Consider the following 26,366-nt stretch of genomic DNA (forward strand, 5'->3'; position numbering starts at 1 on the left):
GGTCTAGTACCAGAAAGGAGTCTGCCCTCCTCAGAACAACTGCTGGTAAAAAGCAACATCTTATCTAGTTTCCTATTTTTAGTTCCGTTTCTCCAACATTGAATGGAAATTATACATATAACAAACGTTCTTGATGCCCCAAGGAAAGTTTATTTAGTTTCCCTTTCTTTATTATCCCGTCAGATAATTTCCATTCGAATCCAATAGCTTATGGAGCACTTAAAATAGATGTAGTCCCTTTAGCTTCAAGATATAGTCCCTTTAGCTGATAGAGCCTAGTGTTATTGTTGTCAAGTACAACTATGTTTGGGCTCAAGGGATGTAGGGTGTGTAAGGGAAAAGGATCCATGAATTCAAATTATGATTGCTATTTGACAATCCCCATCAAGTAACCGTAGTTCAAACTTACTTTTTTTTCCTACCAATAATCATCAAAATTTAGGACAAGTAACTTTGAGTTTCCCCAAGGTTAACAAATTGATGTTGTAAATTCTATTTGCAGTAGTCTAAATATTATACTTTTCCAAATTTTTTTGGGCGCATTTTTCCAACCAATTTTGCCCAAAATCTGGTCAAAAATTTAGAAGAATTGCTGGAATCGTAGATATGAAGTATTGAGATTGCACAACCTTGGTGCAATAAGGGTTTCACAGGAAACTGCATTTATTTATGCATTCAAAAATGTAATTTAAGCACTGGAAAATTGCAATTTCACCAACAATTACATAACTGAATTCGGGTGATGGATGCCAGAAAAAAAAATTAGAATGTTTAGACTTGTCCATTTTATTTAAAAAAACAAATTCTGAAGTCTGTACAGCAAATATATTCATCAAAATTTTGATAGTTGACATTAAGTTGTGGATTTTAATGATTTTGTTATTTTCTAGTTTCTCAATTGGTTGCACACTGAGATGTTTTTCCAGAAATTTCCCCGCAGAAAAACTAATCTAATTCTTGTGTCATATGTAGATTTGCGAGATTGGACTGGATGGCTGTCCATAATGCAGCCAACAGCTGATGTTGTTGCACCTTCACCATGGAGAATTTTTGGTTGTGAGAATGGCAAGAGAAATGCTTACCTTATCTGTAGTATTTTACTTTTCTATTAGTTAATTGAGTTGCTTCTGGTAATGATGATGAAGAAAAATGTCATGCAGGATTGCGATTATTTGAAGAGGCAAGAGATGGGGAATTTAAAAGCAAGGTATTTTTTTCCTTGTATTTTGATAAATTTCGACAAACTATGCTTCAGCTGCTAAATTGTGCATCGTCTACACAGTGCTGGGGTGATCATCAAGCAGTGATGGCAGTTGGTGTTGTGGATGCAACCTGTGAATCAATATTTGAGACTGTTATGGCTCTTGGACCCTCGAGATTAGAGTAATTCTTTTCCCCGTTCATTACTTTGGACAGTAGATTAGCTGTTTAGTTTGAATTCTATTTCATTTTTCAGCTCAGTGAAGCAATTGTGCAGGTGGGATTTTTGTTATCTCCGTGGTAAAGTTATTGAGCACTTGGATGGTCACACAGACATTGTTCACAAGCAGTTCCACAGTAACTGGCTTCCTTGGTATGCTCATTTTACATCTTATCAGAAACCCTAGGTACATTCTCTTTGTTTATGAATAAGGTATGAAGAATATTTATCGCACTGAAAAGTTGTTCCATTGTGCTTAGTTAAAAGGTCATATTTGTTTTAGTACAGGGGATTGACACCAAGAGATTTGCTACTACTTCGTTACTGGAGAAGAGAGGATGATGGCTCCTATGGTAAATTTTTTCTACATTAGAAAGCAGAAAGCATGAATTTGTAGGTCCTCAAGCTTTGAGCTAATGGGAAACTGGTAAAGTTTAATTCATGCTTCCAAAATACGATGCATTCATGCTGCAATATCATTCTTGTTTTTATTGGATGCAGTGATACTTTATCATTCTGTGGAGCATAGGAAGTGTCCACCGTGTCGTGGCTTTGTGCGTGCCTGCATAAAAAGTAATGCACGGCTTCAAAGGAATAGAACTAGAGTAAAAATTTCACGATACGAAAATATGCATTTATGGTTTCTGCCTTTTGCAGGTGGAGGATATGTGATATCACCATTGACTCGTCCCCAACAACATGCATCTGCAGTTGTGAAACACATGCTTGCTGTAGATTGGAAATATTGGAAATCTTATTTACGATCTTCCTGTGAAAGGAATATAACTCTTAAAATGCTTGGGCGCATTGCAGGTATCTTTGACATTAATGTATTGCTACAATTTAAAGCTTCAAGAGTCTTGCTTCATCTTTCAAAAGTTAAATAGTAGTAGTTTTGAGAACAAAATAAGTGAATTTTTATCATTTTTCTTACAGCCATGAGGGAAATGTTCAAGGCCAAACTAGTACATTATCCATGTTCTGAGTTATCATCATGTGAGCTAATTAATGAAAATGCGACAATGCAAATGGATGGAAGACATGTAAAAGAGGACACAAGCCCAATGACACAAGAAGAACAAAGCTCTGATGTTACATTGCAAGTACATGATACTTTCCTTCAAGCAAATGATTCAGCTGGCTCATTCCTTCAATTTAGTGATGCAATGGATGAATTCATTGATGTACCAGAAGACTCAAACCATGGATCATCTGCACTAGATTCAGATCAGTGCTCAGAACAATTTATAGAGACTGAGGGGTATCCAGATTATGAACAAGTGTCTAAGTGCCAGGTATTAAGAACACGGCAGCATAACTTTAGAAATTTTGAAAATAAACTCCAATATGACTAGCTCATTATGTTCTTTACTGACAAAAAATGCAATAAGCTATTTCCCATGAATTATTCGAAAGTAATTGCTATATATTTGATGAGGAAAATATGGTACATTCTTAGTTATGATGTACAGAGTCCAGACCCCATTGAAGGTTCAACCAAGTCATGATTGCACCAAAATGTGTTTGACTAATTCATTAAAATTTAGTTCACTGTTTTGTTGGATTCAGTCCTCTGGCTCAAGCAGAAAACACCCTAAATGAAAATGAAACAGTTTCTATTGAGGACCAAAATTGCATGTTGACGTGGACTTGTTCTCAAAAATGTTTATTTGAGTCCACCATGCCTCATAATTGGTTCGTCTTTCCAATGTTACTACAATATTATCCTTGAAATAGGCATGTACTGTTCACGTAAAGTTTTAAAAATGCTGAGGACCATGCTAGAGTATTGTGAAATGAAATCCAGCCTTATTGTAAACCAGTCATTTGGTTGAATAGTTCCACACCAGAAACAGATCCATAACAAAAAAATAGTGACTGTTGAACACCTATGTTGCATGAGTTTTTGAAACATGGGAATTGTTGAATGGTATGTATTAATACAACTCACAATTCCATAAATTTTAAATGTTTAACTTGATATTTAACAAAGATAATGTTGTATACATGTTATCACAAAATCTATCACCATACTGCAAAGCCTTTGCAAGGTGCCAAGAACTAGTGGAATGTCGAAAGTGTTACCACTGTCAGCTTAGCAACAATTTCCCTTATTTTACTGAAGGATAAATCCAACATAGGGTAGGCTTCCTTGGAAGGACTTAGGACTCCTATGACAAGACACAATGAAGTCTGTTACCCACAAAAAGTGGGTGACGCCATAGGAGAATTTCTCCTAGATATCTCTTAGGCCAGCAGCCAGTAGCCCCTGACAGCCACCAATGTAGCCGATATATTGTGCCATTTGATATCTGCTCCCTGCATCAGTCATATGTTCTCTTGCCTATCAATTGAGAGCATATGTTAGAAGGCGAGTGATCCAACCCAAAGGGTATGTTTTTCATTGTGCAATCGGGTGCTTGTGCTTGTTTTTCTTGGGCAGATTGGGCATGGATTATTGGGTGACTTGGAAGAACGAAGGGCTTTGACTGTGGTTTTGTTCCCTCGCCTTAAATGGGGGGTTAATTCTCAATCCTAGTTCCATGGGATCTTCTTTATTGACCTATGATTTTAGGAAGGGCACTACTCGGGAAACCCTGATTTTGATAGCATGGTCGCATTTTCCCGTTCCACATTTTTCACTCCCCTCCGCCTTATTTCATCATTTTCCTTCTTTGGGTCCACAAGGCACTGGCACTCCCCTTCCCTTCTTCACATATCTGGTGTTAGTTTTTGTAGCATCGGATGGTGTTCTAGTCTCAAGACTTTGTGGAGAGGCTAAAACACATGATTTCTCCAAAACCCAGAAATCGTTTCTGGAAATTCCACCTAGAGATGGCTCAATTAAATTAATTGACCATAATTAAAATTTTCTAAGTTTAACTTAGGAAAAGGGGTTAATTAATAGAAATTAATTGAAAAGGGTGTGAATTATCTAGAAACTCACATGGATCGACTTAGAAGATAATATCAACCATTTATTTATCACACACCCTACCATGTGTCTTCATATCATTGATTTCAAAGTTTTTGGAAACTTTCATTCCCACCTTACCCCAAAAGTTCCAAAAGGATTTGGAGTGTCGATGTTTAAACCATTGAACAATCCTAGTGCAATTTTGTCCTTCAACATTTTCTTTTATTTTATAAATTGGGGTGGTGTTCATGCCCTTTACTGAACCCTTTTTCCATTTTCCCCACCCTAGAGAACTTAGTCTTGCTAATGATGCAAAGGGAGGGTGGGATGTTGTAGGATATCCCGCCTCATCATTGGCGGCCTTGGTCTAACGTCCACATTTGATTCCTCTCCCGTCTTTACCTTCACAATACACACTTGCTTCCACACTCCACTCTAACTCCATCTCTTAATTAGTGATGTAGAGTGTGTTCAATCATGAAGGTTCCAATAGTTATAAGGGATGAATACCTAACAAAAATCCCTTATTTGGCCTTGGTTGTTTTCCAATAGCCACACACATGCAAATAGACGTTGGACAATAACTAGAAAACTTCATCCTCTTATCCAGGGATTCTCTCGTATCAAACACCCTCGATTAAAACTTTATGAACATCTTGATCATAGATTTGGAATCACTAATTCTTCGGATAGGGATGATTTTCAAATCTAACCAAGATCATCCTCTAGTATCCACGATGCACCTTTAGGACTTCTACCTTTCCATTGAACAAAAGGATCATTTGTATACTTTTCTTTTTGTTGCCTTGGAAACCCTTTCATCCAATATCTCCTCAATTTCTTATTGTTCTTCTATTGAGTCTATCCCTTCTAGCCAATCACTTGTTTTACTTCACTTTCTTCATCATTTTCTCTACCTACTAGTACTCATACAAATTTGCAACATTAAATGTGGGGAAATATCCAATCCCTTTGGTAACTCTAACTTGTAGGCATTATTCAAAATCTTTCTCAAAACTCTACACGGTCTAATTTTCTTGAACTTTTAACTTGTTAAAAGTACTTCTATAAAAACTCTCTTTCCATAAGTGTTTCATCACTAAATCCCCTTTTGCAAACACTTCTCTGTGCTTCTTAACTACCCTCGGGCCTCTATTTGTATTTCCAATTTCCTTGTTGCAACTATCCTTTGACTTGTATTTATATCTTGCATAAAATCTGCAAAAGCTTCCACATATACACTTCTCATATGTTGCATCAACAACTACACTGAATATGTTACTAACTTAGGTGGTCTACCATACATGATTTGGAATAGGATTTTCTTGGTCGATTTATTGATTGAACTACTATATCCAAACTCAACCTACGCTAGGTCTAAATTCCAATGTGCAGGATTTTTACAAACCAAGCATCTTAGTATATTACGAAGTCTTCAATTCACTAACTCAGTCTGCCCATTTGTTTGAGTATGATAGGCAAAACTAAACTGCAATCTTGTCCCCAATTTCTTCCACAAAGTGTTCCAGACATAACCCAAAATATGCTAATTCTATTAGATGTAATACTTCATAGCAGTCCATGCAATCTATGTTATAATTCCTACAAACCCAGCACAAAACACTTTTTTTTTCCAAGGAAAAAGCATAATTTTCATTAAGATTGTTAATAAAATTACATGTTGTATGCCAGCATTGTGTTATGCTTTCTCTACTGTCTGATGGTGGAGTTCAATGTTACTTAAATTATTGCAAAACCTTCAATGAGATGAAGGTCCAAAAACTGTGTACAAACTGTTTAGAGGACAGTTCTGCAAGTATGAAGTCGAAACAAAATCAAGACAAAATAAAACAGGGACCCAACAATAAGGATTGATTATGTCGATCAATCCCTGGCACCTGCTTCCACCTCTATGTACGGCCTGTGATAAACCTGGAAGAAGTCACCATCCCTGAATTCCTGTATAATCCATTGTCCTCTATTCAGCTACGCGGCCTCTTTGGAAAGAAGGTCAGTGACTTCATTCCTTTCCCTGTAAATGTGACAGCAGACAAAAGATTCAAACTGTGATTTAATCCCAATTGTTTCTTCCAGCAGATCTCTGAGTGTGTGCACGTGACAGTGGTTAGAACCATTTATCTAGTTTATGATGAGCTGAGAGTCCCCAAAGATTTGGATCGAGAGGCAGTGTTTTTCCAGGGCAAAAAGCAGGAGGTGTCTGAGGCTGTTGAGTTCAGCAAAGTTATTTGTGCCCCTGCCTAACCCCACTTTCAATTTGAAGTTTGCTGCCTTGGACAAGTGAAGAATGGCTCCTCCCCCACAGCCTTCGGCGCTAGCAGAGCCATCAAAATAAGCCCAAGGTTGGTTCTTGTCAATAGTTTCAGGGATAATAATTCGGGGGGGGGGGGGGGAGGGTCTTTCTCTTCGGGGAGAGAGTTGTGGATAGCAAGGATATTGTTGCATAGAGCTGCTCCCAAAATATTTTTGTCCTGGAAAATTTTGGAGTTCCTGGTAATCCAGATACCCCAGCTGATGATAAGAGGCAAAAATTTTTGTCTCAGATTTGCTAATTTTGTCCACCAGGTCTTCCAGGCTTCTTTGATATTATTGCCAGTCCACTGACTGGGAAAGTTATGGCCCTGATTGATTGAATTCCAGATCTCAATGGAAATAGGACAGTGAAGGAAAAGGTGGTCCATGTCCTCAGTGGCGGAGTTGTAGAGGCTGCATCTAGACGGCCCATGGAAGTTGCGTTTGGCTAGGTTGTGATCAGTGGAGATTTTGTTGGAAAGGATAGCCCAGAATAGGAGTCTCGTCTTGTGAGGGGCTTTCAGCTTCCAAAGAGAACTCCACCACCAATTAAGAGGGCTAGTAGCACGGGCTTCCATTAGGGAATCAAAACCAGCTTTGGGGGAATAGTTTCCTGTGGCAGCCTTAGCCCAAATAAGCCTGTCTTCTCTTTCTATGATCTTAACGTTTGCTTCCTCCAGGCCACCAATAAAACCAGCCCAGTCCTCCCTCCGTCTGCCATTGGTACCCAAGGTATCGAAATCCTTCCAACGCCTATGTGGGGCTTCCTCCCAGCCAATCTCTTGAATGTGGGCCAGGAGAGTGACCCGAATATTTGAGCTCCCTTCTCATATCAAGAGGGAGGATGTGGACGTTCCCACTACCAGCCCAAGGATCCACCCCAATACAGATTCATGTGCCATTCCCCACCTGCCAAGCCAGTCCAGATTTTATAATGTTCATTGAACGAATGACTGTCTTCCAGATAATTGAGGCCCCTGAATGATGGTGCTGTCTGCTACGGATCTAGTCGGTGGAGGATAGAGGAAAGATATACTTGTTGTAGATTACTTCAGTCCAGAGGTTGTTTGATGAGATAAGTTGCCAGATCAGTTTTGCTCCCAGAGCTTTAGCGAAATCTTGAGGCTCCTTTAGGCCCCAGCCTCCCCACTTCTTAGGCTTAGCTATTCGGTCCCAGTTAACCCAGGCGAAAATTTTGCCATCGGCGTGCCCCCTCCAAAGGAACCTGTAGCATATCTATTTGATTATGTGGAGGATGCCTATGGGAATCCAAGCAAGAGACATCCAATAGACCAGTATGGCTTCAAGAAATGATTTAATAAGGGTGAGTCTCCCAACCCTAGAAAGCCATGTTGCCATATATTTATGCGACCTTCAATCTTTGCAATCAGCCAAGCCCAGTCGGCAATGCGGTATCCATTAGGTTTGAGGTGAAACCCCAGGTATCTTAGACCAGCATCCAAATCATGTCGAACAAAAGCAAACTGCTGGGAGGCAAAGTGTTGCTCTTTAGGGCAGCAGGCACTGAAGGTAATCGTTGATATTGAGGAGTTCGGCTCTATTCCTGTAGCTTTGCAAAATAAAGTTAAAATTGCCTTGAAAGTAGAGGAGTCACTAAGGGACCCATTTAGAAAAATAAGAATATCATCAACAAAGAGAAGGTGAGAAATGGTGGTCCTGTCACTGATCCTGACCCCCCTCAGCGAGCCATTGTTCCTGGCAGCAGATATGAGTCTGCTGAGACCTTCCATTATCAATAGAAATAGGAGAGGGGAGAGCGGGAAACCTTGTCGGAGCCCCCTTTCAGCATGAAAAAGGTTTGAGGCTGCACCATTTATCAGGACACTGAAAGAGACTCCAGAGAAGCAGCAACCCACCCACTTGATGAACTGGTGGGAAACCAATGTGGGTAAGGATGAGCTGAAGGTAGGTCCAGCTTACTCTGTCAAAGGCTTTAGACAGATCAATTTTCAAAATGGAGGCTTTGATCGAATCAAATTTGATTGAATGGAGCATTTCCTGTGCAGTGCCAATAGCTTCCTGGATATGGCGGTGGCTTAGGAAGGCAAATTGTTCTTTCAAGATCATTCTTGAGAGGATGGGTTTAATACGAAGGGCAATGATCTTGGAAAAGATCTTATAAATGTTGTTGCAGAGAGAGATTGGCCTGAAATCATCAAAGGATTGGGGGTTATCCACTTTTGGGATAAGGGCAAGGAAGGTGGAGTTGAAGGCCTCAGGCATAATCCCTGTGATTCGGCAGTGTTCTGCAGCAAGCAAAAGGTCATGACCAATGAGCTAAAAAATGGCAGCGAAAAATTCAATAGGCCAACCATCGGGCCCTAGACTTTTGTCTTTGCCCATGCTTTTGAGGTTACCTCCAGCTCATCTAGAGTGATAGGGGCATTCAAGATCTCCTTGTCCTCTTCCTCGACGAAAAGGGGAATGTTCTCTGTAATTTTGAGGATCTCCGCTATGTTAGCTTCCCTGGGTCTCTTGTAAATGTCTGACTCCCAGGTCTGCTAGCTGAGCGAAAGAGTTGGCTTCTCTTCCATTTTTGTCTCTTAGGCCCCAGATGGTGTTGATGTTCCTCCTACCTCTGGCAAACTGTTGAAAGAACTTGGTGTTTTCATCTCCCGCTTTAAGCCAGGTGGCCCTGCTCTTAAGCCTCCAAGTCTCTTCAGTTCTTTGAAGAATTTTTATTTTTTCCTTTTCTAGCTTGACCAGATGATCCTTGGATTCGAAAGTAGAGTAGCTCAACAAACCCCGGGAATCAAGGAGGGCCAGCTCAGCCTCAATTTTAGCTAGTTCCTTATCCTCCTCTAGTTTTTTATTCTTGATCCAGTCTATAGTTGCATGCTTAAGCTGATTCAGGTTTTGAGTTATAATAGAACCTGGAGAAAGCCCCTCTTCCCTGTTGAAGTGTGTCCAGCTCTTGGTTACCAGGTCTTGGAAACTAGCATCCCCTATCCAGATTCCAAACAGAATTAAATTTGAAAGGGGAACCAGGTTTCTTGGCCTCATCTTCCAAATCCAGAAAAATGGGGGAGTGGTCAGAGCAACCTCCCGTTCCAACCCAATGTCTAATGCGCCCAAGTCTGTTGAGAAGATTGGGCCTGATGAGGAAGCGGTCAAGACGACGGGCCAGTGCATGGACCCCAATTCGGCGATTTCTCCAGGTAGGCACTTTGCGAGCCGAATCGAGGCTAAGGAGCTCATGGTCATCCAGAAGCTTCTCAAAGTAGCCGGTTAGGGTGTCAGATTGGGCTCTGTGTCCCCAGGATTCGGCCAACCCCAGGGAAAAGTTTAGATCTCCCCCAATAATAATGTCATTCGACCGCATGAAATCCTGTTGGAGGAGACTGTCCCAGAAAACCTCCCTGTGATGGCAAGGCCCGTAGATGTTTAAAATTCTCAGAGAAATGAGGGGCGAGTTTGAGATGATATCCGCACCCAGAAAACCATGCCCGCCCCAAGCATTACAGATTTTGACTGTGCGATTGTTAAACCCCAGAGCACGTCCGCCCAACTGACCATTGGCATCCAAGTAGAAAAAACTCCAGTGGGGCAGAAGATTTTTGAGGGTGTTATGAATCGACAGTCCATCCCCAAGTGTTTCTTAGAGCATTATAAAATCCAGATTGTGAGAGTTACAAAGTCTTTTGAAAGCCAGTTTTTTATCAGAGCTGGCCAGCCCCCTACAATTGAAGGAGAAGCCTTTCATGGGTTCACTCTGGCAAGGTTTCCCTTTGCTCTAAGGACCTGATCAATGGGGGTTTGAATACCTGAGGCCACCTCAAAGCTGGCTCTTTTGATGGCTTTAGAGATGCGGGATTGTCTGCCCTGAGGGGCTTTCAGGGGGGAAGGGGGTCATCCTCCAATCCGTAGGCATGGAGGGAGGGAGGGATAGAACGCAGATTGTAGCGATGAGAAGAGCTAGAGGTCGAGGCCCTAGGGGTTTCAGAGGAGGGGAGATGGTTGAGGGTACAGGGGGGAGGGAAGGGAACGCATGGAGCTGGAATCACCGGGCAAGAAATTTGGCTCAACTTGGGAAAGGGAGAGATTAAGTTCGAGGTGATCAGACTAGAATTAGAAACTTCAATAAAATTAACAGACTGAGAAACAGATATGGGAGGAGAAGAGGTACCCATGAATCCTACGCCATCTTTGGAGCGAGCCCTAGTGCTCGGCGCCACAGAGTGTAAGGAGTCGGGTCCCGGGAGACTGGATGGCGGAGGAGGTCGTCTGCTGGTGGCCCTATTCAGCCTGGACTGCATGTCTGAGATCTCTGCCGTGCCCAAATCCGTCTGAGTGGAAGCCACAACTATATTTTTTGGAGAGAATGGTCTATGCCCTTTGACCAGAGGGCACTCCTTGTAGAGATGGCCGACCTCATGGCATTTCCGGCACCTGAAGGGAATGCCTTCGTAGTCCAGCTCCTGCCAGCGCATTGTGGAACCCATGTGGAACTGATAGCTCTCCACCAGTCCATCCCTGGTATCCAAGTGAACTAACATGCAGGCCATCGCCAATATGCTTGTCTCCATGTAGGATCTGTCATGGTCGAGGTAGGTACCCAAATCATCTCCGATGATCCTGAAGATTTCCTCCGAGCAAAACCGAAGTGGGAGGCTGGGCAAACAAACCCATATCGGCCCTGCTCCTAAGCTTTCCTTTTCTGGGTCGAAGAGAGTGGACCATCGTTTTAGGAGTACAGGGGTCATTTCTATATGCCAGAACCGGGTGAGAATCTAGTTGATGTCTACGGGCTCGTCGAAAATGAGGGCAAACCATCCGCGAGAGAGTGCTAGCACTGCGGGAAGCTGCTGTAAAACATTCCCCCACACTTCCATGGTCCATTTCTTTAGCCGTCCTGGGGAGTAGTTCCGGCCGCAAACTCTCCCAACTAAAACAATGTTCTCGGTTAGGGCTGCCTTGTCCATGCCGATGCCTTCCCCAAAAACTAGAGTTCTCCCTCATTCCCGGGTTTTGGAGCGCTTAGAAGCCTTAACCTTTTTTTCCTTCGGGTTCGAGTGGTCCGGCTGGGTAATGTCTTCTCTGCCCGAGCTGAGATCGGGGTCCTAGTCCCTTGCTTCTTCAATGTCAGGATTGTTATTAACAATACCTTCAAAGAACCCGGAGGGTTGGGGGAATTCCCTGGACTCGCCTTGTTATGCGGGCCTGGGAGCCTTCTGGATGGTTATGCCGATATTAGGGTTGCCATGAACACTGTGGAGCTCCACTGCGCCGAGGAACTGTTCGTCTTGAAACCATGGGTAGAGGTCTTCACCGCCTTGGAAAGCTTCAGTGGCCTGGTGCTGGCTGTTCCATGTTAGGAGCTCGGTGGGGGATGGGATAGAAAGAAAAGGGGTAGAAGAACCCTCAGTTGGGTTTATTAAACCCTCGGTGACCGTTACTCTCGGTTGAGAGATCTCCAAACCTGGCAGGGAAGCTTCCATATCTGCCAGACCATAAATAGCTTGGTCAACTTGAGCTGCCGGTTCCAAAGCAAACCCCTCTTGCGGCAACGGGCGGGAGGCCACGAAAATGTCGGATTCAAGGCAGTTGTCTGATGAGTAGTCCACGAGTTCCTCCTCGTAACCCTCTTCCATAACAGAGATAGGAGCTGGTGGGGTTGGGATGCGGGGTCACGGAGTAAACTGCTGAAGGAGAGACGGGAAACTTAATAGTTACCGCAGTGGAAACTTAATCCCTTAACCCGCAGCGAAACCTGTTACAAATCTTGACCCGCAACGGTTAGTGCTTGGGGCTAGTGGAGCGGCTGGACTCCCAAGACCATAAAAAACTAAAATCGCGGCCGGGGAGGGAAGGAACTGGGGTAGATGTTCCGCGTGAAAGAGAAAGCTTCCAGAAAAGCGCTGAGAGTGCTGACACCTGCCAGGGGAAGCCTGCTTGTCTGCTGCAATCACCAATTGAAGGGAGGAAACGCACTAGGTTTTTGCAAAAACCAGACGGAGAGAGTTAATGGCTAATAATGTGAAACCGCCCGGGGTCGAAACTCGTCGCTTCCTTCTTGGTTTCCTCATCGCTAATAAACTTCTACTTGTTGCAACCAGTGATATAGCTTCCAGCACAAAACACTTAATTCCTAGTAGATTAATGATCTATTGATTAAATGCACAACTAGGTTCATTAACACAAAAATTCAGCCGAAGCAAAATTTATCAATCTCAATCACGAAAAATGACAACAAATTTTCTATCCAATCAAATTTCTTCATTAAAATTATTTAGAACTTGGGCTCCCTTCCTGGGAGAATGGCCTAGCTACACAAATGAAGAATTACATACAACAAATGGATTTGATCCAACTGATAAAGTCCTCCTTGGTTGATCTGGATCTCCTTGCTAGCCCCTTCCACGGACCCAACACACCCACTGAGATGCATCTCTCAACATTGTGTTACTGTATGGTGTCTTCTCCTTCTCCTTAGCCTTGCTTTTATAACTTTACATTGAGTTAAATCTGTAACTCTAATCTCCAAAGTGATTGATAACCGAAATTAGATCTCGCCTCACTTGAGATCAAGGGCTAAAATTAAAACATAGTCACTAAAATAATTTATTTTACTTTTCATAAGTTTACTTTAGCTCAATAAGCTAACATAATAATTATGTGATTTTTCTAAGTCTAACTTAGACTAAGTTACAAAAACAACTTGCTCACACTAGAGCAAGTGTCTAAGGAGACTTTGGGTGACTTTTGTGTGCCTAGACACTTAGGCCTATGCAAAAGTACTTATCTGAGCTACAAACATCAACACTCCCTCTTTACAAGAGAGGTCCTTCTGCCACCTAAAACTGACTTCAATACTAGAACTACATCCATTGTCGTGGTTGCTCCCTCTGAACTGGAAACCTTCCCTGCCATTTGATCTAGAAACATCCTCAAAATCTTGTTGTCCTTGGTCTAATTCCTAGAAGCCTCTTGCTATTGAACATCCTGTAAAGTCATCTTGTACCAATAGACCATTTTGACAAATTTGGAGGAATCTATCAACTACTCTTCCCCTCCTGAACCTGAAGGTTGACTCCCTCTGAGTTGCTCAACCTTCAGAGCTATCTGCTAGTTGTTCTCTATCATTGATATGCTTCTTATGGCCCTTGTGCTAAGTCCTAGCACCCTCAAGAAACCTACTAGTTTATAGATCCGCAAAGATCTTCCTCATGGATCTATCTAGATCCTTTGAGACATTTACTAAAACAATAAGTTGCCAAATCCTTGACTAGCATGGTCTCCCTCTCTCCCTTTGAGGGCTGACCTTTGCTAATCTTGTCAGTACAGTCCTTCAGAATATGCTCTGTTAGCCACTATTGGCTCATGCCTATCACGGCAGATCCCTTACTCAACAACTTTGCACCCATCTTGTACTTGTTGCCTGGCCTACAGCAAACTTGCTCATCGATATCACTTTTGGACTGGCAACTCCTCCATGGGCTCACAACTCTACCTTGCCAACTTATTGCAGTCTTGTTGTTATCCCTAGTGGCTCTCCTACCTCGACCTTTAGTTGCACCACTCACGGCCTGTCTCCTCTACAATGCTCTGCAACCTTGTGACATTCCTCGTGGTGGCTATAACTGACATCGGATCTCCTCTTGCCCATGGTTTGCACACATGCTCATGACTATCCACTGCCGACCAACCTGGCTATGCTACCTCCAAATTGTTGTCTATGACTCCTTGCAGACCCTCACAAGCAACCCACTCGTACCTTGATCTACTACAAATCAACGGCCTCCCAACGTCTACATGACAAACCCCACAATTGTTGACACTTTTCTACAACCTATTTCCTACTGAATGATGTCTAATATGTGGCCATCCTGAAGCCCGCACATTATTGCCCTTATCATGTCCTTCCATTCTTCCAATTCGATCTAGCCACCACCTATGCTACATCCCGTGCTTAGCCTTACATTTCTTTGCGATCGATTTACCTTGCAGTCAGTCCAGTGGCCGATCCTTTGTCAACCAACTTCTTGTGTGCATGCATAATTGGTGACTGCTAATAGCCCTTGGCAGCTAGCTTCTAGCAGCTGTTGACTACAATGGTTCAACTATCCTCCACATACCCTACTTGAGTTGTCTGCATTTTTCAGCTCTCTATGACTTCCTTTGGCTCCGTCTGCAACTTGATCACCCTCCAGCACACGTCCCCATGATCTCCCTACGCCTAAGCTCCTTTTTCACCCCATTGTTGTTCCCTGCTATGGTCCTACCTGGCAGTTGCTCAACCATGTCCTACAACCTGTCTCAATCTTGATGGTGGCACCCTACACACATCTTTGAACTTTGCATTGTTGTTGCCTCAACCCCCAGTGGCTGCTCCACTATGACTCAACCTTTGCGGCCCACTATTGTCAGCCGCTAGGCCCCCTGACTGTCGCCCTCAATTTGTTGGCCCCAACCAAATTTGTTGGCAGCGGGGCAGTTGTAGGCCACTAGCCATCAACCCCCCTTTCCATTTTTTTTCATTTTTTTTTATCTCAGCAAAAAAAAAATGCCCCCTCTTAAAAAATTTACTTCAATGGAACTATACAGTTGATTTCTTCGGCCTTTCTTTAAAAAATAAAGAATCTGCTTGTACAATCGTGGCCAAACCCAACTCTGACGATCTCGTACAAACCTAACACCTATTATTTAGAGATTGGTACTCTTCAGAGTTTTCACTTTGATACCATGTTAGAATTCCTACAAACCTAACACCCAACACTTAATTCCTAGTGGATTAACAAACTACTGATTAAATGCACAACTAGGTTCACTAACAAAAAAATTAAACGAAATCAAAATTTACCAATCTCAATCACGAAAAATGACACAACAAATTTTATCCAATTACAGTTATTCATTAAAAAATTTCAAAACTTACTTGGCCTCCCTTCCTGAGAAAATGGCCCAATTAAAGAATTACATACAACAACTGGATTTGATCCAATTGATCAAGCCCTCCTTGGCTACTCTGGATCTCCTTGTTGCTTCCTTCCTCAGACCTGATACACACACTGAGATGCCTCTCTCAATCTTGTGCCATTGTATGGTGTCTTCTCTTTCTCCTTAAGCCTTGCTTGTATAACTTTAAATTGAGTTAACTTTAATTTCCAAAGTGATTGACGACCAAGATTAGATCTTGCCTTAGTTGAGATCAAGTGGTAAGATTAAAACATAATCACTAAAATAATTTACTTTACTTTTCCTAAATTTACTTTAGCTCAATAAGCCAACATAAGAATTATGTGTTTTTCCTAAGTCTAACTTAAGTTAAGTTACAAAAACAACTTGTTCACACTAGAGCAAGTGTCTAAGGAGACTTTGGGTGACTTCTGCACACCTAGACACTTAGGCCTATGCAGAAGTACCTGCCCAAGCTACAAACATCAACAATCTAACAATCTCCTTAAAGAATATTACAACAATGTTTGTGGCATCTCTAGCCCTTTTGCATGGAATGGAATGCCTCAATTTGGAACATCTATCCACTACTATAAAAATGGGATTTTGAGTCTTGACCTTTCTATGTTTTGGGAAATACAAGAACAAATTCCGTGCTAATATCTTCCCACTGTCTCTCAGGTATTGGCAGTGGTTTATTCTAAGTTCTAAAATGTGTTCTGACTTCTGCCATTTGCAAGTTGACAAATTCTACAACTTTTTACTCATTTATACACCTCTAGTTCTACCAGGGCAATAGTACTCTCCTCTACCATTGGTCTGGTTTTATTCATAACAAAGTGTCTTCCTAACCCATCTTCATTCAACTCTCTAAAGATATTCTCTTTCATTGTACCTATCAGGACACAATTTTTTATTCTTCAACGAAAAGCCTTTTTGAACAAGAATCTCCAAATACAGTATCCTGTCCATGCCCCAAGGTTCTTTGCAGGCTCTCCATGCAGTTGCAAAACCTGCATATTCCTTGTAGACTCTAGAGTGCTTTTGCGCAATCCAAGGCAACTACTTCTACAAACATAGTGTTCAGTAAAGCAACTCTCTTACTCAATGCACCGACCATTCTATTTGACTCTCCATGCTTAGGCTTCAAGACAAAAGTGTAACTTTGCAGAAATTCAACCCATTTCATGTCTTCGATTCAATTTACCTTGACTATTTGTATACAACAGCACTTGATGGTCACTACATAAGACAAGCTCCTTGGCAACAAATAATGTCCCCACTTCGTCAAGGCTTGAATAATGGTATAGAATTCATAACTAGTTGTATACAACAGCACTTGATTGTCAGTATATAAGACAAACTCTTTGACAAGAAGGCTTGAATAATGGTATAGAATTCATAACTAGTTGTATACAGCAGCACTTGATGGTCAGTATATAAGACAAACTCTTTCGCAACAAGTAATGTCTCCACTTCTTCAAGGCTTGAATAATGGTATAGAATTCATAATTATACATTAAATACTTTTGTTGAGCATCATTCAAATTTTCACTAAAGAAATCTATAGGTTTACCTTCCTTACTCAAAATTTCTCCAATGATTGTTCCATTTGCATCACAATCAACTTGAAACACTTTACTGAAGTCTGGCAATGTTGACACTGGTTTCTCTGTAATTTTCTTTTTCAAAATTCAAAACTTGTGTGTCATTGTGATTGCAGTCCATTGAAAACTACCATTCCATGCACTCAGGAGTCAGTCAATGGTGCACAAATACCATAGAACTTCCTCACAAACTTTCCATAAAATCTTCACAAACCATGGAAACTTCTTACCTCAAAGGTACTTCTGGGTGTAGGCCAATCGGCAATAGATTTGACCCTTTTTACCCCTTTTCTTTAATGAACTCTTGTAAAAATAAATATTTCTTAAGCAAAGTCAGCAACTTCTTCTTCTTAAGCTGCTTTAAAATTCATTGCAGATGCATCATATGCTGCTCTTTCGTTCTGCTGAAAATCAATAGTTCATCAAGGTAAACAACAACAAATTCACCACAAATAGGTTATGGTACTTCATTCATTAGTTTCATGAAATTACTGGGTGCATTGCTCGACCGAAGTGGCACGACCAATCATTCACACAAACCCTTCTTTGTCTTGAAGGCCAACTTCATTCATGTCCACCTCTAGTTCTGATTTGATGATAACCACTCTTTAGGTCATTTTTTGAAAAGAATTTGGTACCCACTCAAATAATCCATCAAATCATCCATCCTTCATAAGGGAAATCTATACTTACTGGTAATATTGGTTATTGCTCTCGAGTCAATATTTATCCTCCATTCTACGAATCTTTGTCCAACTCTTGGACTTGTCTATACACCTCCTCACTTTCTGATGGTGTCATCCTATGTGGTGCCATGTTTGGCAAACTTCAACCAGGTATCAAATCAATTTGATGATAAATACACCTCATAGGTGGTAATCTCATGAGGATATCGACTGTGATTATCTCCTCATAACCTTTCAACAACTCTTTTAGTTGGGGATAAATTTTTCTTCTTCTCCTTGACTACCCTTTGGCAACAATATTTTGAATTTGTTTCCTACTTCAAGAACCTTACTGCTACTTTCTCCAAACTTCCTCCATCATGGGAAGCAATCTAAAAGTTCTTCCGTCCTTCACAAGAACTTATAAGTGTTCTTCCCATCATGGAAAACATTCCTATCATATTGTGAATGTACCACCTAATAGTACATGACAAGCATCCATGGAAAATTACACAGTTTGATCCTTATAATCTCCTATGTTAAAAATCAACAAGCATTGTTAAGGGACAGTTTGATGAGGTCTTGGCAGCCATGACACTGTATAGGCACGTGGATGGGGTGTACATTTTAACTTCAACTTTTGAATTCATTTTGTGGAAACCAAATTTTCAATATTACCATGATAAACAATCAAATCACAACACTTTACCTCGAATCTTGCAGTTGGTCTTCCTTTTGTGTAAGCTCATTTTTTTCACGGATTTGCTTCTACTTGCTCTTGAACTTTTAAATTACTCTGCTTGCATGACCTTGTGTGCCACATTTTAAACATGTGCCATTGAATCTACCAACTCAGCCTCTGCCAACATTATCGCCTCCTCCTGCAGTTTGAATCCCGGTGCCTGCCTCTTCATCACTCCTTGCATTTCCCTGTCCTCTCCCAGTTGTTACTCTGCCTCTTGTTCCTCTACCTCTAGGTCTTTGTTGTATTCTCATGAACTTCCCCTCTACCTTCAGAGCAGTTCGAAAAGCTTCTTGCTCAAAATGAAAATGCCGGACCCTTAATTCATAATGAATTTGAAATTTAAGGCCATTTACAAACCTTGCCAATCTCTGATCGTCCTATTCTTCAATGCAGGATTCAATTGACAATCTATAAAATTCTTCTGTGTATTCTCAAACGCTTGTATATCAGTTTCAGACTCTGCACGTGCCTATACAAGGTTTTTTGGTGAGCATTTCTCCCTCAATTCACTCACCATCTTCTTCCAAGTTCAAATTTCCTCTTTCTTGGTCTTGAGATTGATCATTTTGTATGAAGTACCATCATAAGGTGGTTTGTCCCTTCAACTTCGTGGCAATGGCTTTTTCTCGACGAGGGTCTTTTGCTTTTTCATATTTGAAATACTGCTCAATTTCTTCAAACCAATCTACCAATGTTTTTGCCTTCAAACTGCCATCGTAATTGGCAACTTCAAATCTTTCATGTCTTTCATTTAGAAATTTTATCAATTGCACCCCCGATTCAGCTTCTGGGTTATTTTTATTCTTCTTCTTCAGGTTCTGATTCTGACCGTTCTTTTACATCAAGTTTATCTCCCACTCTTGGACGCTGAGATTGTCGCTAACTGGCAGCGTGTAACCTTGCTCGATACCTCTTGCAAGTTTGGTCAAAGCCCTAGCACTGCGTTTGGAACACATTTTGCCTGAGATCATATTACTCTAGTTGTCCGGTTTCCAATACTTCAATTCGTCTTTTGAGTTCTTATAACTCTATGTTCATGGTTCCTCTTCCTACTCCGTGTGCCATGCCACCCACTGGCAACTCTTCTCAATCGGATGTTTATGAATTTCTTCATTTAAAAAATCCGCTATAGACCTGCAAAAGCAATTCTACCCAACTTCATTGGAATCGCTTCTTCAATGATTCTCCTCAATATTCTCTTGTATTCGAATCATCCCACAACATGGGAACAACATGCTCTGATGCCAATTGACGCAAGACTGCCACTCTCTTGTCAGAAGCAAGCACACATCGGAACTCAAACACTTATATCGGGAGAAATCGCATCCATTCCTTGAATGAAACACACAATAGTTCTTTTAAGCAAGTCAATTGAACAAACCCTTGGACCTGAATATGCTCAATGGGAGCCAAATGCACTCAGAGGTCTCAATGTCTTTCTCTCACCATATAACATCCTCGTTGCAAGTAATTCGGTCGACCCTCCAATCATCCTGGACTACCTCCGTTCCTCTTGTTGGTCGAGCTATTAATATCCACTCCCTTGGAATACCATGCGCACCATCTATTGCAACGTCTAGACAGCCCAATTGTGACCACACACTGCGATGTGCCTTCAGAATTCCACGTTCCTTTGGGTTATTTCGACCTCCCCCAAAAGTCTTGAAATGATCAAGTGTCAATTTTTAATCCATCAGATGAACCTTGTGCAATTTTGTCATTCAACATTTTCTTTTATTTTATAAATCGGGATGAGGTCCACACCCGTTACTAAACCTTCTTACCTTCCCCCCCTGCCCTAGATCACTTAGTCTTACTAGTGACGCGGAAGGTAGGATGCGGGAGGACATGTTGTCTACTCGTTGGCTTCTCCGCACTTCACGTTCGCTTCCTCACTCCATTCTACTTTTGACTCTACGCTCGACACTTTCAAGTTTCACCCCATTCTACCTTTGACTCGACATTCCACACTTCCACGCTTCACTCTAACTCCGCACTCGAGACTAGTGATGCGTTCTATCGCTAAGGCTCTAACAGTTTATTGTTGACTTTGTGGACCATTAAATGAGCCCAATTGCCTAGCATTAATCCATTATTTGCCTAGCAAAAACTGGGAAACTAACAGAATCAGAAATCTTTATGGTTGATGAGGGATTGCTCGATCCCCAGGGATGCTCCCGCATCACAACCTATCGAGGAGCATACGAAAGCTCTTCGATGGGTTGGGAAGCTCTCGATGGTCATCAGTGCAACAGGAGGGGCTACTGGAACGGGAGGGTTTTGGGGTAGGAACCCCTTGAACACTCTCGATTCCCTTGACGCTGCTATTAGCAATTAGGAGTATTTCATACCGACTGCCCTGCTTAAGGAACCAAGGGAACTTTGAGAATGGGTTGTGCCAATCTTAGGATCCGTGCCTTTGCTACAGAGCTGAACTTAGATTGTTTGAACATGCAAATACCATTTTTTATTATGCAAGTTTTGCTTGCCTTTATTTCTTTAATCTAGAAGAATACATTTATATTTATATATATTCATTCATGGAGGTTTTATGTAGTGCAATCCAAGAAGCACAAATTGAACTTCCCGTATCACAGATAGCAATTGAAAACAGAGAGGAGGCTAGTAAGCCTCAACTAACACCAACTTAACTGGCTATCATTTAAAAGATGACCTCGAGTTCTGACACTGCATGAAACCAAAATATATAAGTTTTACTACTAATCTTATTGGTTGACAGACAGAGAACTTTGACCATATGAAATCATAATACCTGACAAATAGATAAGCCCTTAACAAACTTGAACACGTCTTATCTGGATAAGGGTGGTTTCCCTGACCGACTGACGATATGATTTTTTTCATCAGGTTTTTCCTCCACGCGTAGAACAGAGAGTTGCCTTTACATAGAGTCTCCAGGGCCCAGGGGTAGTCTCAATCTAAAACGATACTGTATCTTCCAAATTTGCTAGGTTGCAGTGGACTTTTCTAATATAAGGACCATTAATTCCTGGTCCACATAATCCAATGAAATTTCTTGTTGATGGCCAGGGTCTCATTCTTGACTTTGGACTGCAGCTGCTAGATTCTCCTACTCGTATCATCAGATTTATCCTTTACAAGTTTTCCCAAGAGCTCCATCTTTAGGTCCAGGTTGTAAAAGACTAACATTGCTTGACACATCTTATTATTCATCTTGGCTAGATTGCCTTCAATATCCTCTCTGTCTTTCCTTGAAAAGTTACTCTATTGCTTCTAACCTGCGGCCGACATCTCCCCACATAACTCTTTTTCCCTCCTTCAGCTGATTGAGCGCAATTTCTGGTGGGTTTTGCTGCCTTCTCCACCTACCCTGAATTCCCACCACCATGGTTCTCCTCATGACAGGATTTGGGACAGACTGAAATCCATACAGCTGCTCGAGGGGAATGACTGTAGTTGGGAGGATGATTGGGTGGTTTTCAATGAATAAGGTATGATGCGAAGGCATGAGATGGCAGGATGATCCATACTTCGAAGATGGTTCCTATTCTGCCATTAATATGAAATAACTCCTGTACATTAATGATACATGACATCCCATTCCTTAAGGTTGAAGTGGAAGGGGTAAATGTTGGGTGGTAGGCGTCCATGGGGTTAAGCGAGGGGATTAGGATTTTAAATAATTCAACCTTCCACCGTTTTGATTCCCTTAGCCTGTTATACATATTTCCATCACCCAGAGGTCCTGTTTCTTATCAAGTGCTCCATTGGTGAGCTGGTCAGGCAACTTGGCTGGTATTCTGGCTCGACCATAAGCAACATTTCTACTAGCTATTGCCTATATTACCTGTGTTAATTTTTCTTTTGGATAAACCAAGAACTTTCTCTTGTTTTGTTTAGTAGCAGGTCTATAATTAGTTTTGAATTACCAACAATCTTGATACTCTGGATTCCACAGTTAAGATGCAGTTTGATACCTTTAACATGTGTCTCTATCTTAGCTTGATGGTTTCTGCCTTCTCCTAGGAATCTGAAGTATGTGCCTAAGATTCTATCCTCCCTACCTCTGACCGCCCCTCCAGCATCTGCAGGTCCAGGGTTACCTCTTGCTGCACCGTTAAATTTTAAGTACTTATCCATAGCTTCTTTCCTTCGACCTTGAATGCTAGGAGTATCCCTGACTCCTACAGCCCCCCCAGGATCGTCCAGGCAGACACCTCGTTAGGCCCATAGGTTTCCGATAGCAAGCCAATGCCACTGTCGACCCCCTCGCTGTCAGCCATCAGACTCATGCATTCTTGACATCATTGACCTCCAGCCCTGGACTTATTCACTTAGTCTTCTACAGCAGCAGGGCCTTTGATCCAGTTATATACATGTTTATCAGCCTGTGCTATTGTTAAATCCTTCTTTACTTCATTGTATTTTGTAGGAGTTGCGTTTGCACTCCCACATTGTACTCATACTGGATGTATCCTTTAGTCCCATTGACCTACTTGTGTGGTCATCCGTTGGACATTAATAAAATTATCTTATCTTATCTGGGTGGTGTCCAAGTCATCCTGGGTCTTTTCTTATCCTTTGCCTACTGTCTTTCAGTGGAGTGTCCTTATGTTGATTGGGGCCTCCGAAAGTTTTGTTATGTTTAGCATATTACAATTTTTTTTAACATGATCTGCATATTCGGATCAGAAAAATCCCCAAGGACCAAAATTTCTCCAGAAAGGAGGTTGTGTCAAAACTTAAAAGGTAATTCATTTGCCTTTTCCAAGGAAGTGTTATTTAGCTTGTATTTTTTATAGGGTTGCTATAAATTATATGAGGCATCTGCTCTCACAATCTGTTTTGTTTTATCTGTTCCAGTCTGGAGGGTCGAATAGGTTGTCGACAGCTGCAGTATTTGTCAAGCGCTTGCATGAGCTTGCTTCTGCAGGTAACTCATCTTTCATGTGAAATTACAAATGTTTTTGGGTGCCAGATTAGAAGCATGGTTCTTTAAATCGCTAGTTTGACAATATATGGTGAAGTCTAGAAGATGCTGGTGTACTACAAGTTACAACTGTTACTGGTCTTGTCTTATACGCAGATGAAAGTTATTTTAAAGTTTAATTGAAGGCATATAAGCTTGTCAGCTCTGTTTTATATTGAAGTTGTTTTTACCATGTCTGATGGGAACTGCAAATGATGGAATGTCCTTTCACCAGCTCAGAAAAGATCACAAGTGGACACAATTGGAGCGCAGGATGATGTAGATTTTCTTAGCTATGAAGCAACACTTCCCAAAAACTCTGCTTGTACATTGCCAAGCAGCTGGGCCATTGCTGATCCAGCTACATTTTTAATCCGTGGCAAGAGTTATTTGCAAGATCGTCAAAAAGTAATATATGTTGTGAGCCTATACTCAAATATCAAATTATGGTTGCTATACTTCAAATTTTCTTGGTTATCTTTACTTCCGTTACTAGCACCTTCGTTCTTCTACTTTGATTACCTAAGATTTGAAAAAATTGCAGTTGCACTATGACTTGCTTTTCAATATGGAAGCTTGTTTCTTAGAATGCCTTTCTCATGAGAATGTTAACTGTGTATCTGTTTTTCAGATTAAGGCAAAGGATACCTTGATGCGTATGGTTGCAGCAGACTGGCTCAGGTCTGATAAGCGAGAGGACAATCTTGCTGGTCGCCCAGAATGCTTTATTCAGGTAAAGGTCAATCGCTGGTTAAGAGTTTATGCTGTCTAAATATTAATTGCAGGACCTTACAATGCAAATGATTGCTTCTATCTCCTAATAAAGTGGAAGACTTCCTTACCAATATTTGATATGGAATGAGTAGAATGACTAAATCGTTGAAGTTTCTGATTCCTTTGCAACATTCATAAGCACTTGGAAAAATTGCAATATTGTAATGCCCCAGTGTGTAGCCAGTCTTTAGCTGCCTAAGTTGTAGACGCTCTTATAATGTCAGTGTTCTTGATTATCCAATGTTGCTAGTTAAATAATGCTTCTTAAAACTTTATTGCCCCTGCTAAGCACATAATTTTCATCATGTTTTCCATGGCTTTGTAGTATTTTGCAGAGTTCACTATTTTGTTACTCATTTTGCAGAGTTCACTATTTTGTAAAGAGTAACTTAACAAAATGTTCCTTTAAAAAATCAGAAAATACTTTCAATTTAAGCAGTAACATTTATTTGTATATTTTGGTCAGAATTTATATATTTGAGAGATGATAATATATTTTAGAGAGGAAGGAACACATCACTAACGTGAAACTTGTATATTCCTTAGATGGCATCACCAACTTGCTTAGTTTATAATCATGGCCTCCTTTTGTAACTGTTTTTTGTTAATTACGATAAAAAAAATTCAGTAGTTAAGATTTTTGTGTATTTCGCTGCATTATGCTTATTTACTACATGTTGGTTTGATATATATATGACAACTTATCTGATGACAGAGGAGAGCATCTCAGGGTGGCAAAGAATTCTTTTTTGTTGTAAATATCCAGGTAAGTGTATGAGGTATTGCATACTTACGATCATGGTATGTAGATTTTTGTGAAGGGAACTATGAATCTACCATCAAGTGCTCTTTGCTTGCCAGGTCCCAGGTGCAACAACATACTCTCTTGCCTTATACTACATGATGGATTGTCCTATTGAAAATGTTCCTTTGCTAGAAAATTTTGTCAAAGGAGATGATGCTTATCGCAATTCACGATTCAAAATCATTCCCCATATTGCTAAGGTACCTCGTGTGGATTATATTATGAAAATGTTGGAATGTATGTGAATTGCAGTCCAGGCATTAGTATGACGATGTTTATGTTTCTCAGGGTTCCTGGATTGTGAAGCAGAGTGTAGGCAAAACTGCATGTTTGGTGGGTCAAGCACTAGAAATCAATTATCCTAGGGGAAGCAACTATCTTGAGGTAAGTTCCAAAACCATTTCCAAGTCAGCATGGAAACATAATTTATGTGCACTATTAGTGTTTCGCTGGACTTTAGGTGGAGCATTATTGATCTGCATATCTTCTCAGCTCGTGGTTGTGCCTGAACTTTTATTTCTTTTGTTATAGCTGGATGTTAATATCGGTTCATCTTCAGTAGCCAAGGGTGTCGTTAACCTAGTGCTTGGCTACCTGAGTAAGTTGGTTATCGAAATGGCCTTTGTGATACAGGTACAGAAGTCATTGTTGTACTGCTATATCTGGAAAATATTTTGCAACTGAATTTATATGTTTTTGGTTTTCATGTAATCTACATGTAAAGAGCTGACTTCACTTACTATGCTTTGTATATAGGCAAACACGGAAGATGAGCTCCCTGAGTTTCTTCTAGGGACATGCAGGCTTAATCATCTGGATGCGTCTAAATCGATTCCAGCTGACCAGAAATATTCTCAAGCTGCTTAATGTTAAGTTCCACTAAAAAAACCTCACCGATAACCATCAGAAAATTTATTATTGGAAAATCAGCTACATTCTAAATTTTAATCTGGGGAAACAAGGCAGGAATTGTTGTTGGTGTCAATTAGAAAATACGGAGGTTCAAGAATAATGAAAAATGAATTTTACATATCTTCCAGGGTGGTTTCCAAATAATGGCCTTCATTTGGTGTTGTATATGTTATCACCAGAGCTCTTCACTAAGTTTGCAAAGATCGATGTCAAGTATACGTCATATCCATCAAACATTTTCTTGAAAATTCTTGTAATCACATTGCATTTTTAACTACATTGCAATTGATGACAGCTGTCAATTAATTGCCTTAAAAAATCTACAGACTATATGAATGACATGA

At 41.0% G+C, this 26,366-nt stretch overlaps 1 protein-coding gene across 1 annotated transcript; it reads left to right on the top strand.

Annotated features, from left to right (window-relative positions):
• LOC149225159 (protein ENHANCED DISEASE RESISTANCE 2-like) lies at window positions 1-26,366 on the top strand. The gene is made up of 17 exons (XM_089376954.1): window positions 1-45; window positions 973-1,065; window positions 1,161-1,207; window positions 1,283-1,383; window positions 1,478-1,573; window positions 1,709-1,773; window positions 1,922-1,993; window positions 2,078-2,233; window positions 2,357-2,715; window positions 23,426-23,495; window positions 23,767-23,939; window positions 24,163-24,264; window positions 25,021-25,071; window positions 25,167-25,310; window positions 25,399-25,494; window positions 25,642-25,743; window positions 25,867-26,366. The coding sequence occupies exons 2-17, from the start codon at window positions 1,005-1,007 to the stop codon at window positions 25,975-25,977; spliced, it is 1,806 nt and encodes a 601-aa protein (XP_089233080.1). The 5' UTR covers window positions 1-45; window positions 973-1,004; the 3' UTR covers window positions 25,978-26,366.

This window comes from Pinus tabuliformis, chromosome J, assembly GCF_031772625.1.
Source record: "Pinus tabuliformis cultivar Carrire ecotype Pingquan chromosome J, CPIR1, whole genome shotgun sequence".
NCBI classification, from domain to species: domain Eukaryota; kingdom Viridiplantae; phylum Streptophyta; class Pinopsida; order Pinales; family Pinaceae; genus Pinus; species Pinus tabuliformis.